Below are 19,018 nucleotides of genomic sequence, written 5' to 3'. Positions count from 1 at the left end.
AGTGAACCTGGCTGTCACCTGACCAGAGGACTAATCAGGGAACAGGATACTTTCAAATCTTGAGGGAGGGAAGTTTGTGTGTGTGCTGTTAGTTTTTGGTTGTTGTTCACTCTGGGGGCTCAGAGGGACCCGATGTGCAACCAGGTTTCTCTCCAATCTCTCTGATACAGTCTCTTATATGTCCAGAATAGTGAGTACTAGGTAGATAAAGCGAGTTAGGCTTATGGTTGTTTTCTTTATTTGCAAATATGTATTTGGCTGGAAGGAGTTCAAATTGGTATTTTGCTGAAAGGATTTTAATTTGTACTTGTATGCTTAGGCTGGGAGGGTATTCCCAGTGTCTATAGCTAAAAGACCCTGTAACATATTCCATATTAAATTTACAAAAATAATTTTTACTGTTTTTTCTTTCTTTAATTAAAAGCTTTTCTTGTTTAAGAACCTGATTGTTTTTTTATTCTGGTGAGACCCCAGGGGACTGGGTCTGGATCCACCAGGGAATTGGTGGGGAGAAAGGAGGGAAGGGGGAGAGAGAGGCTAATTTCTCTCTGTGTTAGGGTTACTTTCTCTCTCAGGAAGAGTCTGGGAGGGGGAGAGAGAAGGAGGGGGGAAGGTGCATTTTCCTCTCTGTTTAAGATTCAAGGAGTTTGAATCACAGTGATCTTCCGGGGTAACCCAGGGAGGGGAAGCCTGGGAGAGGCAATGGTGGAGGAAAGGGTTTACTTTCCTTGTGGTAAGATCCAGAGGGTCTGGGTCTTGGGGTTCCCCAGGCAAGGTCTTGGGGGGACCAGAGTGTACCAGGCACTGGAATTTCTGGTTGCTGGCAGCGCTAGAGGTCCTAAGCTGGTAATCAAGCTTAGAGGAATTCATGCTGGTACCCCATCTCTTGGACGCTAAGGTTCAGAGTGGGGAATTATACCATGACAGCAGTATTCAAGATGTGGGCATGCCATGGATTTATATAAGGACAATAAGATATTCTCTGTCTTATTCTCTATCCCTTTTTTAATGATTCCTAACATCCTGTTTGCTTTTTTGACTGCTGCTGCACACTGCATGGATGTCTTCGGAGACCTATCCACAAAGACACGAAGATCTCTTTCCTGATTAGTTGTAGCTAAATTATCACTCATCATAGTGTATGTATAGTTGGGGTTATTTTTTCCAGTGTGCATTACTTTATATTTATTCACATTAAATCATCCTTTTTCTTCCTGCAATCCTCATTACATGATCAGATATTATGTCATAATGCATATACCCAAGGGGGGCAGAACTAAAGATTGCACATTTGTGGAAATTGTGGATTTCCTAATTTTTGAGTGCTTGACTTTGCAATTATAATCTTTTAATATAGTTTTTAATGCAATTTCCTAATTAAAACCAACAAACCAACAAACACACCCCTGACATTCTGTCACATGGAATCATGTTGACTTTTAACTAGGCTCAGCAGGGTTCAAATCTTGAGATCCACAGAACAGACCTGTAATACTTGAGCTGATTGTGTAATTGGGTAGCAGTAGTAGTCTATTGTCTTGTATGTGGACTAGCTGCTACAAAGGGATGAGACAGTTTGCTAGTGTATTAGCTGAAGCCAACGCTACACTAGAAAATGTTTGTCAGTATATCTGTACAGGTATAGCTACATCAATGAACCCTCCTATTGGAGATGCAGCTTATACTGGCAAAAGCACCGGTTTGAGACTTAGAAATCCTGGGTTCAACTGCAGGTTCTGGAAGAGTGTGTGCTCTAGTGGTTATAGACTGTTTTGCTCCTGTTCCCCCAGCCTGCCTTTCTGTCCCTCTGTTCCTGTTCCCCTCCCTTGGTGCTGCCCCCCTCTTTCTGGCTCTTACATCCAGTCCTCACCCCTCAGTATACTACTCAGGTGACTTTCTCCTTCTTCACTCCACCTGGGCATTACCTTGGGGCACTAACAGCACAGGAGCTCCTAGTTCCTGTACCTTAAGCCACAGCTGTCCCTGGCAGTTGGGAGGAGCAATTGTGGGAAAATTCTGCCCAGTCCCCTGTGGCTGGAGCATGCTCGGTACGGACCAAATCTTTGGAGAATCTAGTTGCCTCTGAAACAAGTACAGCTCTACTGAGCATGTGTGACCTATGATGTTTTTCCCCAAAGGCTCATAATTTGGCCAAATTTGGGTGAATTTTCATAGGGCTAGCAAAAGACACATCCCTGTCATTAGGATGACGCCCCAGCCAAATTTCAAATTCCTCCTCTAGAGAATGGATGTGCTAAAGCTTTTCAGCAAAATGGTTCTGAGAATTTTTTTACATGGGCAAATCAATGAATTTTCCCTGATTTCATCATCAGAAATGGCTGAGCCATTTCAACTGAAATTTTCCAAAAATTTTCAGTCTGAGGGCAGACACCCAGCATTGAAAATTTCAACCTGAATGGTTAAAGTATAGCAAAGTGAAAAGCAATGGAAAACAGAGTCAGATAATAGAAAGTATGGGCACCTTTAACTATAGGAAGCTGTGTTAACTCCAACTTCAAGTATTTGGTGAAAACTTAATTTGGCTTACCACAGGTTATGTTCTTAAATTTGTCTTGCTAAGCTGAGTTAGTCCTGGACAGGATTTGGGTGAGAGTCCTCCAAATAAATGCAGGGTCTTGCAGGAAGTGAAGATGATGATTCCTTAGATGGCACTCTTCCAGCTGAGTGCATATTGGCTTTGGGGACACCATGCTATTAGAGATATGCTGTGTTTTGGGTAAGATGTGAACCAATTCCTGAGTATTTGAGGCTGTGATGAGGTGGGGTGGGGGAAATCAAGCAGCAGCATTCACAATAATAGTTCTGTGTGTTTTGGTTTTGGCAGGGGTTGGGATTGGACAAATGTTAGTTTGGGTAATTTCATTCTACCTACCAACCCAATTCCCTCTGTAGTTTTGATTGGATGTGGTATTTATTTTCACTTCCTGCCCTAAACTGTTATGCAGTTTACTCTGTTAAACATCTGCTGTGTTCCATCCCAGAGTCAGGAGTGAAAGTGATTCATATGTACAGTTTATACACTGTAGTTCATGAAGAGCTTTGGCATCCTTCAGAGTGAAAAGAACCATGTAAAGGAAAGATGATACTTATTACATTTTTTTAATAACTACCTTAGCAAGAACATTATCTTACTAGGAAGAAATTGCATGCTACTTTGACTTCCATGTGAAAAGTACACTTCAGTGATTTCTTTTGCTTACAAATATGATTAAACAAATGACCTCTTCACTCATTAATTAAGGAGCTTTAATTAAACTAAATTTCTTGGATATCAGCACTAATGTGCTTTTTGTGTTGGGTTTGGAAAAAACCACATGATCCTGAAGAATTGTAGCTTGTCTTTTTAGAACATTCTAGTCACATTTTAAATAACCTTGCTATTGAACTGTTAACAAAATGGACAAGACAGGCAAAATAACTGAATGGCCTCTGTGAACACTCTTTCAAAGTTTACAAAATTGAAGAGGCACAAAACATGTACCCAGTGCAAAAGCATATGTGCCCATAATCGTATATCAGAAACCAGACTCAGAAAACTATGTCTATCTGTAGGATCAGGTTCAATAAAAGGCTGTTTTCATGGGGGCAAACTCAATAGTGTTTGCCAAGTGAGCTCTAACATGAAAATCTGTTTTTGGCTACTGCGGATACATGCTGCCTTTCCCTGTCTTCTGTTCCTGGTTTCTGTTAATTGTAGCTCAGGGTCAAACAACTCATTGCTAGTGGCTTACTCCAGCCACTGAACAGTGTTTTGCCCTGGCAATGAATTGTGGAAATAACTCTGAAGATCTCTTCCACTAGCACCTGAACTGAACTTAAACATTGGGAGATTTGTCTCTTCTAATCAGCTGTTTTCTTGGGAATCCATATGCCTTCATGTAGAAGATTTCTTTCCCCCAACTCCTTCCTTTTTAATGTGGTCTACGTTATAATGCATAGACTCAAATCATGGTCCCATACACAAAGCAGGAAATGGGCTTTCAAGGATTGGGGTTAAGGTGGTCTTTTTCAATCCAGGGACACAGTCTCTATGCCACCTCTGGTGCAGCCTCAAGGCTTTGCTGGCAGCTGCAGCCCCACTGTGCTGTCAGTAACCATATATGGCCAATGGATTTGGATGGTTGCTTCTCCTTGTGTATCCCTGTCTCATTCTGAATCTCCTCCCACTGTGCTGTTGCAGAAGGTGCCCCCACAGAACAGTGCTCCATGGTACAGCATCCCCTTGCACAACCTTTCCCCATTCAGACTGGTTCACATGAGATAATGTTATCAGTATACAGTATGTGTTTGTATCCTAAAGGCAAATTCTAAACATTGTCTAAACATATTTTGGCGCTACAAAGAGACTTGTACATTACAGATAAATATGACATGCATAATCAGAGTAACTTTAGAGAGATTATTCCTTCCCAAAACATCTTGCTAAACAGTACCTAAAATTCTGAGTCCATTTCCCTTGTTCAGATGAAAGAAATGTAGATCAAAAAGTTAAGAAAAGGTTCCCTGAGGTTCTCAGCCTGCACAGGATGCTGCACATAGTACCTAGGGATTGTGCATGCTCTATAAAAGGTTATTCCTTGTTTTGTTTTTGTTTAGAAACATCATGCCTCAGACTTTCCTCAGCCTCTGAGAACATTCATGCCTTTATGATTGTGTAGATCAGTTAGGAATAGTCTTTTCTAGATCTTTGTGAAGAATCTTAAAGATCCCTACTGTATATTCTTCTGTAGTGGATATTAACTTCCTTCTTTCTCTGTGTGTGCATGTGTTGTATTCTTTTCTTCTAGATATTGATTCTAATTATTTCTTAAAAGATGATGTAAGTTGTACTGCGACTTGCTGATTCTGCACACTTCTATGAGTTTGCTCTCTTCAGGGTATTTAGAAACTCTATTTGTAGTAAGGAATGAGTCCATGCCATTTTTTAAAGTTTAATTACAGTGCAGTCTTTTCAAAGGCTGATAAAGTTACTAGATAACTGAACAATCCAGAGGGTTTCATGTTTCCCAGAGACCTCCAGTAGAACCATGCATAATCAAAGAAGCCAACATGCTTGTTTTTTTTTTCATTCTCTTTCCAGATTCTAGTGAGAAGTAACAACCTCTCAGATAAGATCATGGTTTTATCAGGTAAAATTGAGGAAATCTCTTTACCGGAGAACGTTGATGTGGTTATTTCTGAACCAATGGGTTACATGCTGTTCAATGAGAGGATGCTGGAAAGTTACCTCCATTCCAAAAAATGGTTGAAGTCAAATGGTGAGTATGCCAGCACTGTCGCCCAGTGATGGATTGGGGAAAATGCCAGTTTTCAGAGAAAGGAGACAAGAAGGACCTCCAAATGGTGGCTCTGGACAGCACTGGTTGGTATTGTGTTTCACCACCTCCTGTAGGCTCTATAGGAATGAGAGTTGAGTTTTCTTCCTTCATTTGAGCATGTTGGAAGCACCACTGTTACTATTTCATATTGTGATTTGCCAGTGAGCCCAGCTATTTGAGCACTTAAACTGTATGTGCTGGATGTCTTGCCCTTGGCTGCCTCTTGTGTCATTCAGTTTAATGTGCCACCGTATGCATTAAGGGTTGCCTCTCAGTTCAAAGTTTATAATGCAAAACATGATGGCAAGTTAAACTAAAATGCAAGGCAACTGAAGGAAGATAAAGACCTAGAGTTGGGGAAAGAATGAGAAATGTCATGAAAAATTTGTTCTTTTTTCTTTGAAAAAAAAATATGAAATTTGAAATGTTTTCACCAGCTCTAGTCAGACCCCACCCAAATTCCTAATTTCAAGGCCTCTTGGTACCACCACTCTTTTCCAGTGATGTGTCCAATCCAGCCAGAGACAACTGAGATCCACAGGTCAGTTCAATAGGATCTGTGTTTCAATCTGTTACTGGTTGGAGAAGTTCTGAAGGAGGCTTCTAAATCCAGGGGCCTCCTGAGAAATTTCCTGTAGGCAAGTCTGAACCTGCAGTTGCCATAAGTTATATTTCACTAGGTGAATTCCTGAAAACAAACTAAAAGGTCACTTACATAGGTTTTGTTAAAAAGAGAGAGACTTTCTCATATGACACAATGTGAAAAACAGGGTGTGGAAGTTGAAGACTTTTGTTTTTAGCCTTTTAAACTACTTATGGGAACATGGGCTAATAGGCTGAGCACAGGACTAGGAACTGGGAACTACTGGGATTTAATCCTGGTTCTGCCACGGACTTGGTCTGTGGTCTTACAAAAGTCACTTCGGCCTGTGTTTTCAGAAGTGTCCATTAATTTTAGTGCCTCTGATTTTGGGTACCCATCTACAAACTCCTAGGGTATGTCTAGAGTAAAATGTAAACTCAGGGTTAGTGGACTTGAGCCCACAGACCTTAGGCTTGCAAGTCCAAGGCTTGAGTGTCCACACTCATTGGTGACCCTAGGTTTACAGTTTCTGGACCCAGGCTCCAAACCTGGGGCTCTAGTGTCCACACCGCCTTACACAGACTCAAGTCAGACCACCATGTCCCAGGGTTCCTAGCACCCTCCCCAGCTGTGTCCACTCTAACCCTCAGTTGACAGTACGGTGTGAGAAAACTTGACTATCCACCCTACACATTACAGGAAGTTGTTGCTGCCTGCCAACTTCCCAACATAACCAGCTGTGCTATCTTTTGGGTTTGCACGCTCCCGGCAACTGGAGCCAGCAACATGGAGGAGTCACATTTGTGCTTGCTTGTACTTTCACTCAAGTTTCAGCAAACAGATAGAGCATCCATGAGATGCTGGTAGACATTCCAACATCGTTTTCTGACCTACAGAAGGCACCTGACAGGAGGAGGAGGATACGCACATGGAAACATGGAAGACTTGAACTGGCTGATGCTGTTTGCGACTCTCAGTATAGGTGCTGATACCCCCTATGTAGACAAGTACTTCTGGAGCAGAGCCACAGGGACAGATCGGTGGGACCACATTGTGGTGAAGACCTTGGGTGAGCCTCAGTGTGCCCAAAATTTTCACATGAAGAAAGCTACATTTCTGGAGCTTTGTGAGTAGCTTGCCCCAGCCCTCCAGTGTCAGGAAACACAAATGAGGGTGTCCACATGAGTCTAGAAGCAGGTTGTTATAGCTGTTTGGAAGCTGATTGCCCCATGCTGCTACAGGTCTCTTGCTAACCAGTTTGGCATTGGAAAGTCAACTGTGGGTAAGAGAGTGGCAGAAGTTTCTGAGGCAATCAGGCATGTAATTTACCCAAAAGTGGTGAGCATAAACAATGTTCCTGAAGTAATCGTTGGCTTTCCAGAATGGGATTTCCACACTGGACTAGGGCCATTGATGGGACTCGTGCCGACAGTTTGCTCTCCTCAAGAAGCACATGAGTATGTAAACCACAAAGTGGCCTCCATTGTCATGCAACTTACGGACACTGACGTGGGCTGCGCTGGAAAAGTGCATCGTGCTAGGTTTTTCTGACAACTGGGAGTCTACATTCATGCATAGACCGGGACACTCTTGCTACCAGACAGCATTGTCATAAATAGAGTTACTATCCCCACTGCTATTCTGGGGGACTCTGTGCACCCTTGTTTGCATTGGCTTATGAAACCATCTCTTGATCTCAGAGGCACTTATCCCATCTGGGGCAGGATGCACTCAGGGAACACAAATCAGGGATGCTCTATGCTCACACATTATGGATTTGCATGGGAGAGTAGTATGTTTTTATTAATGTGCTTGTACAATGGTTACAGTAAATGAAGTACAGCCACATCATGTAACGAAATGGGACTGTGGGAGCAAGGATTGATTGCCATGGATTGTACTTGTGAATGATGTAACTGCTTATGAAATGGGGAAGCAGGTATGTGGCAAGAACTGTAGGTACACAGTATGGCTTGATGTAGATAAAATGTGTTGAGAAATAGCATTTGGATACAACTTATCAGTTGTCCTTTATCATGTGTTTTAACTTTATTATGTGAAATACAGCTTATATGATGTGATGCAAAAATGGTAATGAAATGTCCTAATAAAAGAAAAGCCTTTATTTTTTAACCTGAATGAAAAGAAAAAAGTGCCAGGCAGGCCTGCTGTCATTCACATGCCAAAACACCAGTAATAAACCAACACCAAAACCATTAATAAAACACAGTGCATAAACCGCACATTAAATGGTAGAACATTGCTAACAGATAAACCCTCTGCTGTGGTGTGTCCCCCGGCACCTTGTTCTCCTTTCCCTTCCTTCCACATTTGGCACATGCTTGGTGCCACTGCAGAGGATGGAGGCGTTTACAGGGGTGGGCATCTGCACAGGTGTGGAAGCCTGCAGGGGATAGGGAGGACTGCATGTGGTAGATTTACTCTGTTCGGTTTCTTTTAAGTCCCAATTGAATGGGCCACCCAGCCATGGAATTGTTCAAAGTGTTTCTGATCTACAGCATGTGGTTCCGTGGAGGGACCCAGGACATGGTGTGAGTGTAGCAGGAGCTTGTACTCTGGGAGCCACAAGCATAAGCAGCCTCTCAAACAGGTCTTTCTGCTGGGCTCTGTCATCATCCTCAGCCCATGTTCCTGCTACAGAAACTGCACTGCAAGCCTCTCCTGGTGTGCTGAACTTCTGTCCTTTAGCTCGGCAGCCTGCCTGTGCCTTTCTGCTTACTTTGGTGCTGTACCCTCTTGTTGGCACTGTTCAGAATGTCCATTATAAGTTTATCACGGAAACACTTCTGCTTGCACTGGTCTGTTACACTTCTACATCCCAAGGACCTGTTGCATTGGGCCCATATTGCTGAGGTGGAAGGACCAGAAGAGGTTGAAGGGCCAAAAAGCAGACATCAAACACTGCATTATTGTTTCAGTGCTTCAGAACAGGTTCAGTAGGCAAAAGCGTCTTGTGGAATCTCCAAGGCCAAAAAACGATATTTGAAAAAGTATCCCAGAAGCTCTGTGGACACAACTCGTTAATCACAGTGAAACGACTGCACAAACAATGGTGAGTTACTATTTATAATTGTTTTTTGTTTAAAAATTGTAGACCTGCTTGGTCCTTGGGATGGGGTGGAGGAATATGCCACAGAGATCTTCAGACTTATGGTGACGGAGCTGCACATCTATAAATGAAGTGGGCTGGCGACTTACAGAAGGGGGTGAGGACAATATGCCCTTCATTGAAAATTTGACTACCTGTCTAGAGTTTCTACTACAGGAAAAGTTTGTGACTGTCAGTGCCCAGGACTAGATCAAAATTTATGAGTGAATTAACAGGATACTGGATTAGCATCCAAACGAATTACTGCCTCCCCACAGCTCCTAATGCAAGCTGCTCTGAACACATTTACCCTGGGACTACAAGCAAACGCACAGGAACTCTCACATTACTTAACAGCCAACCCTCTCCCCCCAGCACCTTTCTGGACTGCATAAAAACTCTCGCCATACTTTGGGCATAGATTTCATCACTCTTGGATTGTATTCAATCTTCCACACTTCCAGCCCCCACCCAACCTTTTCTCTTTTACAGGTGGCTCTTAACGTTGTGCAATGCCTCATTTGCATGGCATGGCATTCTGAAAGGCAATATAAAGTTCTTACTTTTAACACCTTAGCACATCTCTGTAAGAATGTGCAAGTTTCCAATAAAAAGTTATTTTCAAATGCTTGTTTCAACTGTTGTTTGCACTTCTCAGTCTCCATTTTGAATTCCACCTGGTGGTTTGGGGGGCAGAGGGGTGATGCCAATGTACTGCCATGCAGTCCACCATTAGGAGATACGTGCTGCTGCCCACGGCTTGTAATACATTTTTCATTTGGGTCATAAACTGGAAATCCTTCCAACCCCCTATATTTATAACAACAAACATGGCACCAGAAACTTACCAGGCTGAGCTGTTCCTTCTGCCTCTTGTGTTTCTGCTGCCAGTTCCATAGCTGACTCTTTCTCGGGCGGGGGGGAGGTAAAAAAGCTCCTCCGAATAGGGACCCAGAATGTGCTGCTGCTACTCTGGCAGCAAAGCCTCCTTGGGGACCAGTTTGAGCAAAAGAGTCACTTTAACAGCCTCATCTGGCACTTGCTGGCTCCTCTCTAGTCCTAGAGTGGATTTAGAGATGAGAAGGTCACTGTCCTGGCTGACCAGGATGTTGTGAAGCGCTGGTGGCTCAGAGCTCAGCACATTATCCAGCACCCGGTCAAATTCCTTCAAAAAGGGGCAGGATGATGGCAAATTCCTGTCGTTCTTGTGCTGCTTAATCCGCTCCCTGCACTGGTCCAGTGAATCCCCAATGCTGCAAGCTTCTTTCATATTTCCTGGTACTGTATGTGTCGTCATCCCTGCAACTCTTGCCAAAGTCACTGTTTGCTTGCTTCTCACCGGAGATTAACCAAAATCTGGCTGCACTTCTTTGACCAGCTAGCAACATGATTGGCAAAAGACGACTTCATGTCAGTGGCCATTACAAATGATGGAGAAGATTCACTATGCTCGCAGCTCAGCAGACAGAATAAAATGGAACTGTTAAATGTGGAGCAGCTGTACTTGAACCAAGGGGTGGCTTCCCTTTCTTGCGTGTTGATTAAGACCATCCTACAGAATTGTGAGAGAGAAGTTTTCAGACTCACAGGACCAGAGTCTGGGGGGCCTGGGCCTGATCTGCATCAATACTGCAATAGATGGAGTTTGGTCTCAAGTCAAACCCTCCATGCTGCAGGGTCCTGAGACATGAGCACAGCCCTGAGTCAGACAGAATTGTGTACAGCTGGAAGCGGGGTTTGGGCTTAAGCATGCATCCAAGCCTGGGTTTTCATTGCAATGTAGACATACGGTAGAGCCTGATTTTTTCAGAAGTGTTAATGACTTGCAAGTGCTATTATCTTCAGTTGGAGTGTGGGTGCTTAGCACTTCTGAAAATTGGGCCCTTTGAAATTAAAGTTGCTCACTTAAAAACTAAGGGAATCAAAAATTAATGGACACTTGAGGATGTAGGCCTTAATTTATCTGAATCTGTTTCCCCATCTGTATAATGTAAATGAGACTTATTTATATCTACCTCACACATGAATGGTAGTTAGAATTAGTTATTATTTGCTGTGTTGTTGTAGCTGTGTGGATCTCAGGGTATTAAAGAGACAAAATGAGTGAGATCATATCTTTTATTGGTGAAAGAGACAAGCTTTCAAGCTGCATCGATCTCAGATTTGAAGAGCTCTGTGCAGCTCCAAAGCTTGTCCCTTTCACCAACAGAAGTTGGTCCAATAAAAGATATTACCTCGCCCATCTTGTTTCTCCAGAATTAATTATTGTTTATAGATGACATTGAAAATGTAAAATGCTGTATAAGTGGTAAGTGTGTAGTAGCAAAAGCTGAAGCAGCATGGTCTCATGAGCAATTTTAAAAACCTTTAATCCTCATCCCAGGTTTTACTCTGCAGAAGTAGTAGTAGTCTCTAAGCAGCAAGTCCTAAAAGGCATGTTTATTTACTCAGTGGATGTGAGATTCTTTTTTAAATTCCTGTGGTCTCTTGCTATCTTGTATTTGCAGAAAGAAAGCCATTTGTTCTTGCATTTGTGCACCACATTTTGCACCAGTTAAAACAGATGTTTGAAGAAACATGTTCCAGTCCAAAAATGACTGCTCTATGGCCCCTGCTTCCCATTGATGCACAAAGAACAGTGTGCAAAATATTTCTTTAATATTATTTTTTGAAGTCTTATCAAGCAGCCTAATCCAGTGCCCACTGAAATCCGTAGAATTCCCATTGACTTAAGTGGCCATTGGATTCAGTCCCTAATTAATATAGGTCTGTAAGTCAGGACACCTGGATCCTTTTCCCAGCTCTGTCAATAACTTGTGTGAGCTATGTAAACTTCTATATGCCTCGGTTTCACCACCTGTAAAATTGATATAATACTTCTCTTTACGTGTTTGAGCTTTATTTTATTAATGCTTTGTAAAGCGTTTTTGAGATATCTGGATACAAGGTTCCCATGTAATTATTATGTCAAGCTGCTAATGCTAGACCCCTTGAGGATTAACTAGTTGGTACTTTGCAGTTTGATTTATGATTGAGTCTGCTGACATATCTTCTGTGATAATATCTGTGGAAAGAGTTGTGTATATGGTCAGCTCTAAAAAAGCATATTTCTCCAATTGTGGAAATGGTGAAAAGGTATTTTAGAGTAACAGCCAGCATTTTACTTAATTCAAAGAAAGAGAAAATGATTTAAATGTCTAATATAGGGACATAAAACTTATAATGTTTTATCATTCTTGGCAGGCTGCTGAAATATCCTGACCCACTTCATAAGTGGATATTTTTGTTATTGTTTGCCTGTAATGGGAATTGATGTTAGTCTGTTTGCAGTGCAAAGCAATTATTGCTTGCTGGTATTTTCTGTACATATTTCCATAGGGCTAACCAGACATTTAAATTTTGCTACTCTATATTATCTTTTGTTTACTAGGAATGATGTTTCCAACATTTAGTGACATTCATTTGGCTCCTTTTTCCGATGAGCAGCTGTACATGGAACACTACTCCAGAGCCAATTTTTGGTAATGATTATGGGTTTTTCTAAAATTTTTGCTTGGAGACTCAGTAAAGGTTTTAAAATGAAACTGATTCTTGTAATCTGAATGAAGTGAAGCAAAGCACATGGCAGAAAATCCTTCTAATTTTCCATGCTCACTTCTTTTAACCTGATCCACTGCTGTGCTGTGTGAGCCTATCAGATTTCGCAAGAGGAGTAGGGTCTGGCTAGGTCAGAGCTAGGATGGGAAACCACGTCCACTGAGCTCTCAGGTGCTGCAGAAGAAGATGTATATGAATCCATAGTTAGTAGTTGCACTTCTGTGTCAGTAATAAGCCAGTGCCCCAGGATGGCGCTTGAGAGGTGCTGAACAAATCAGGCTCCTGACCGTACACAGATGTCAAAGATCCAGTAGCATTTTTCATAGACAAGGTACTGACTTCCATATCCTGGTCAAATTCTAAGTCAGTAATTACATTCTGTCTACCTAAATTCCTCTTGCAACTTCAGCTAGAAACAACGGTCTTCACGTCTTGCCCTAAAGTGTTGTTAATGCTGGTTAACATTGGTCAAGCTGCTGTGTTCTACATCAGAGGTGGCTCCATTTCAACAATGGGCAAAGGAGTCTCTACCTATTGCTCACATACCTAATGTGGTGGTAAATGGGCTTAATTAATTGTTGATAAAGTTTTTGGATCCTTGGATAAAGACCTGCTATGGAACTATGAAGATTAATAATTAGTAACCTCTTTTGGAGACCACAGATGTATCCCCACTTCCAACCAGTCCTTAGGTAAGAGAAAGTGATAGAAATTCTAAAGGTTAAGTCATTTGCTTTAAATCAATAAGTTTACTAATCACCTGGATTTAGGAATAAACTTTCCCTATGGATAGGTCGTTACATAATTATCCATTAGGGCATTTCTTCCACCTTCCTCTGAGGTATCCTTTATGAAAAGGTGGTATACAGTTTAATAGGGATGAAACCAATAGGGTTGTATAGAAATTGCTCTGAAATCATGTAAAATTTAATAGAGACTTTTGGATCAGATCCTCTGCTGGTGAAGTCATCACCTGCCGCTTTACATCACTTGAGAATGTGGCCTTTATCCTTTCTTTAGGTTTGTCAGGCCATCCTGCAGAATTCCATAATAGGCATATAGTTCTTCTATGAAACTCCATAGGAGGTTCAAAAAATCTATAGAGAGACTATTGTTCTCTATTTATATTATCTTGGTCTCTGTTAAAATTCTATAAGACATTTTTATAATGTACTGGCCAACATCACAGAAAGGATAGTGGATTAGGTGGACCAGCTGTCTGATCTGGTATGGCAACTTTTATGCTTATATGAAAAAATTCTACCTGCTTTAGAGACAACAGTGATGCTTGTCAATGTTTCTCTTCAGTGTAGCAGCCTAATTCTCCGTGTCGAAAACACTGTATTTTAGTTGAAAATATAGGGCCAGAATCTGCCCTCAGTTACATTGGTTTAAATCTAGAAGTTCTACAGACTTGCATCACTGTAGCTCAGAGCGAGGTCTAGTTTGTAATTTTATATGTGAGAAAATTGTAACTGTTTTTATGTGTCTCGAGTCTAGAAAAAATAGAAACAACTTCAAGTGGGCTTTTCATAGATTCCAAAGCAACCATTGTGACCATCCTGTGTAACACAGGCTACAGAACTCTACCAGAATAATTCCTTTTGAACTACAGCATCTCTCTCTCTTTTTTTTTAATCTTGATTTAAAAATTGTCAGTGTTGGAGAATCCACCATGACCCTTGATAAAATGTTCCAGTAGTTAATTACCCTCACTGTTAGAAAAAAAAATTAGGCCTTATTTCCCATCTGAATTTTGTCTAGCTTCAGCTTCCAGCCATTGGATCTTGTTATACCTTTGTCTACTAGACTGAAGAGACCATTATCAAATAATTGGTCCCCAGGTAGGAAGTTATAGACTATGACTAAGTCAACCTTTAATCATCTCTTTGCTAAGATAAAGAGATTTAGCTCTTCAGTCTATCACGAAAAGACGTTTTCTAATCCTTTAATCATTTTCATTGCTCTTCTCTGACCCCTCTCCAATTTATCAACATCCTTCTTGAATAGGGCATCAGCATTGGACATAGTATTCCAACACCAGTCATACCAGTGCCAAATACAGAGTTAAAATAACCTCTCTCTTCCTACTTGAGATTACCTGTTTTATGCACTCATGGATTGCACTAGCTTCTTCTGGCTATAGTGTCGCTCTGGAAACTTACATTCAGCTGATTATCCACCATAAGCCCCAAATCTTTTTCAGGGTCACTGCTTCCCAAGATAGTCTCCTATCATGCAAGCATAGCCTAAGTTTTTTGTTCCTAGATAACATTTATATTTAGCTGTATTAAAATGCATATTGTTTGCTTGGGCTCCAGATTTCTCTGTATCAGTGACCTGTCCTCTTCCGTATTTATCACTCCCCCAAATTTTGTGTTATCTGCAAACTTTATCAGTGATGATTTTGTTTTCTTCCAGGTCATTGATAAAAATGTTAAATAGGATAGGGTCGAGAACTGATCCCTGTGGAACCCCACTAGAAATATACCTGCTTGATGAAGAATTTCCCATTTACAGTTGAGACCTATTTATTAGCCATTTTTTAGTCCATGTAATGTGTGCCATGTTAATTTTGTATCATTCTAGTTTTTTATTCAAAAATTTCATGTGGTACCAAGTCAAATGTTTTACAGAAGTTGAAGTATATTACATCAACTCTGTTACCTTTATTACTCAAACTTATCTCATCAAAAAATGTTTTCAAACTGTATCTATCATTTCAGTTCCTCCCCACTTCATCTTTAGCTTCTGCTCTGTTTGGTTGTTCTCAAGAATACAAAAAAGATTGTAATAAACTACAAATTTGGTGGAATGGGGACCAATATTTTGTTTTTTGTTCCATGTGCCAGCTTCCTGGGGAAGCCATAGTAGAAACTAGGGATGGATTAATAGGGGTTGTTATCGCTTAGTGAGGGAAATAGATGCTGAATTAGCAGTCTGAAGCAGAAACATATCAGCTTTTTCACAGGGCTCTACAGAACTCGATGTTATTGGCAGTATCCAAGCATTCACTTTAAGGTTGCTTGTGATGCTTCATCTCCATCGTTAGGGAATGTAAGACTTCTATTTGACAGCTTACAAGTGGAGAATACAAATGGTGTGATGTACACACAAATATTCTGTCTGTATCTATCTTTACATATACAGTATGTATATAGTCTCTGTATTAATGGCCAGAAATTCTACTTGTCCCTGCCATTAATTAATGCCACAAGCTCTGAACAGCTGGTGTTTCGGTGACGTTATCTACATCCAGTTTCTTAACAAAAATATCCAGTCTGCATTTAAGAGCACCTGCAAACATACATTGTGTCCTAGAATATTGCACACTGATACAATTGTTCAGGTGAATACTCAGAACTAGTCACTACAGGGTTGCTAAGAGAATGATAGAAGTGGAAGATTCTAATCATTCAGGTCTGGAAGTCCTTCACAGATCTGGGAACTTAATTCACTTCCCCATCATGTTCATTATTATTTGTATTACAGTAGTGCCCGGATCAGGATTAGAACGTCATTGTGTTGGAAGTTGTACAAACATAAACGAAGGGTCTCTGCCCCAAAGAGTTTACAGTCTTTGTAACAGGATCCTTTCCCCAGTGTTTCAGCAGCTCATTTCACGAACCCTTTTCTTATTTTTGGTAAATAAACTTTGAACATATTTGCCATGTACATGTTGGGCTAATAACACTGGATAAACTCTTACATACTTTGTATGAGTTTACATGGATAGTCCAATGCACCTGCAACATTGGAGTTTTTCCAGCCCTGGGAGTTTCTGGAACAGAAGTATTCATATCCTAAGTTATCCTAAATCATGCAGTGGTCTTTCAGTGTGGATGGGTGTCCAGCAGGAATTGATCACACAAGGTATCCAGCAACTCCTGGAGTGTCTGAGCACTTTGCAGGGCCAGGTGTTTAAGTGGAAAGACCAACACATTAACTTCATTTGAACCTTGAGCAGAAAGTTGAAACCCAGGTCTCTAGACCTGAAAGTGCAGTGTTTTTATCAGTGCTTCACTTATCCCCTGTTGTCTTCTCTTTGTACTAAGATATACTGATATACCTAGCGCAGTCCTTGGGCACAGGATCCGTGGCAAATTTAGGCTGTCTATCTGCCCTTTTTTTGTCATTTAAGTTGTGCCAGCTTGTGCTGTTTCGTGCTAGCCAGCACCTGTATAAGCAGAAAATTCCATGCCTCAGAACTCCCTTTTCATTCAACTCCCTGGTTTGTTTTTTAGAAAATCTGCTTGCTGTATGTTTAATAATCCTTCCTATATAGCTAATAGTGTCTGAAGGGGGTTTTGCTGCAGATCTTTCACATTTTTGTCCCACTTGTTGTAAGCAACAGAAGAAAAAAGAAATGACTGGAGCTGCAGTTTGAGTTGGCTCTTGTGAAAACATCAGGTCTGTGAAAAGGTCCAAAAAAACCTGATGGCAGAATCCTGGTGCATGTCGTATCACTAGTTACTAGGAGTATGCATAGTTTATTTATTAATGGAGGGACGGAAGGATGAAATAGTTAATGCAAACACAGAATTATTACTATCCAAATCCACTAATGGCCACGATCCAGTGAGGCACTGGCAGGATTAGTTATTTCACACTTCAAGGCTAGTTTACCCTGATGCTTGACAGATACAAATTAACTTGTGTCAAAGTCAAGGATGGCACATTGCTGGAAAGGGTGATTGTTTGCAACATATCTTATAAGAGAGGACCGCTCTTTCTGTTGTGAAAAACCTTCTGAAGATCGGTACAAAGCATAATTATACACCAGGTGGTTAAAACAGTCTGTTCTTTGCCTTTGGGATACTTTGTGACTGCCCCAGCTTAAATGAGAGACAGACTTTCTTCTCTAGTATCTCCAGATAATTCATTTCATTGAATGGATAGTCCATTGACTAACACTGCACAGACTTAATTTTAAGGGAGAGTGGTCTAGTGTTTAATACCAGTCACTGAGATGCACAGAAATTCTTATGCTCCCTCCATATGAATGGGGGAGGTTTCAATTGATTAACTGATCTTTCTGCCACAATAGATAAGAGGTTCTCTGGTTGTGCAGCAGTAATCATGCTGAAAAAGGGTAGAAGATCCCCTGTGACTGGTGGTAGATGATCTCTTCTGCTAGGCTTACCATTAAGAAGACACGTACAGTACTCCCTTTAAGCATCTTTCACTTGGAAATGGAACATAGGACACAGTTCACACTGTAGCAGATTAAATAATTAAATTAATATTTTAAAGCAAAGTTAATACATCTGAAAGGGGCATTCTTAACCTGTTTTAAGCATAAAAATTGTGTTTTGTAAAAAAAAATGCAGACAATATTTAAAATATTTGTTTGATGTCTTTAAAATTAAAACAGGAATTTGAGGTTTTAAGAATTCTCCTAAGGTGTTTTCAGAGACTGCAGTAGACTTGGGACCTTGATTTTGCATCTGGATCATGATTTCACTATTAAAAATTTGCCTTGGTTGCAGACATCTTTTTGTTTATATTGCCAGAGAATTGCTGAATCTTCCTGGGCTTTAATGAGTGTCTCTAGCCTTTTTCCTCTCTCCATTGGATTGATAAGAGGGTCAAACCTCAGACTCTGGGTAGTTGTTGGCAGCAGGTATTTTTAATTTCAAAGGAGTTTTACAGGGAGGCTGGATTTGCTGATAGGGCTTGGCACAGTTTGGTTAGCTGAGCGTGTAACTTGTCTCTATTGTTTAAAAAAAGTCCTATTCACTTAGGATGAGATCCTCTCACCAATTTCCCCTTTATGCCTGGTAAAAGGGCGAGAGCCATGTATAGGGGCCCTAATAGTCTTCGATCCAGCTAGGGTACAGTTCCCCTCAGCACAGGCACTGTGGAGACAGCCATAAGATGTCTTCAGAGGACACCCTTGAAAGCTTAGGGGGCACGGTGAGGGGTGCAGGGGTGTATCAGGGTGGGGCTGCACCCTCCAGTGCTGTAGGGTTTTGGGGCATCACTGCAGCCAACAAGGCAGCCTAAGGAGGCTGCCATATCTTAGAATAGGCCCTCGGGGCAGTTTTCAATTGTTCCAGAAGCTTCTCCAGTTCCTAGAGCAGCCCAGGATTGGGAGGGCACAAAGGTAGCTTAAAGCCACGTTAGGTCCCCCTCCCCTTGTCTGTGGATTCTGTGCCATGCCAGTGAGAGATGAAGTATGGGAAGTCTATCCTGATGCAGAGAGGCCTCTCGCCAGTTCACCTGAGGGCATCAGATTCCTCAACTGGGAACAATGCACTAGATAGTCTAACCAGCAGTCAATTTCACTGATGCCAGGAAATAACCCGGAACGTGTATATGTGGTGTGTGGGGGTGAAGAGTGAGGTGGGGGCAGAGATGATTTGAGCTCTCTACAAATTCTACGAGTGA

General features: G+C 41.4%; 1 protein-coding gene across 5 annotated transcripts in view; it reads left to right on the top strand.

Moving 5' to 3' along the window:
• Positions 1-19,018, top strand: part of LOC115653590 (histone-arginine methyltransferase CARM1-like) — a 136,243-nt gene that overhangs the window by 90,719 nt on the left and 26,506 nt on the right. For all 5 annotated transcript variants that reach the window (XM_030567046.1, XM_030567050.1, XM_030567048.1 and 2 more), the window contains 2 exons: positions 5,102-5,279; positions 12,462-12,552. In XM_030567046.1, coding sequence (XP_030422906.1) covers positions 5,102-5,279; positions 12,462-12,552 — 269 coding nt within the window. The remainder of the gene's footprint in view (positions 1-5,101; positions 5,280-12,461; positions 12,553-19,018) is intronic.

The sequence above is a fragment of the Gopherus evgoodei genome, chromosome 6, assembly GCF_007399415.2.
Source record: "Gopherus evgoodei ecotype Sinaloan lineage chromosome 6, rGopEvg1_v1.p, whole genome shotgun sequence".
NCBI lineage: Eukaryota > Metazoa > Chordata > Testudines > Testudinidae > Gopherus > Gopherus evgoodei.
This window is presented reverse-complemented; position numbering and strand designations above follow the sequence as displayed.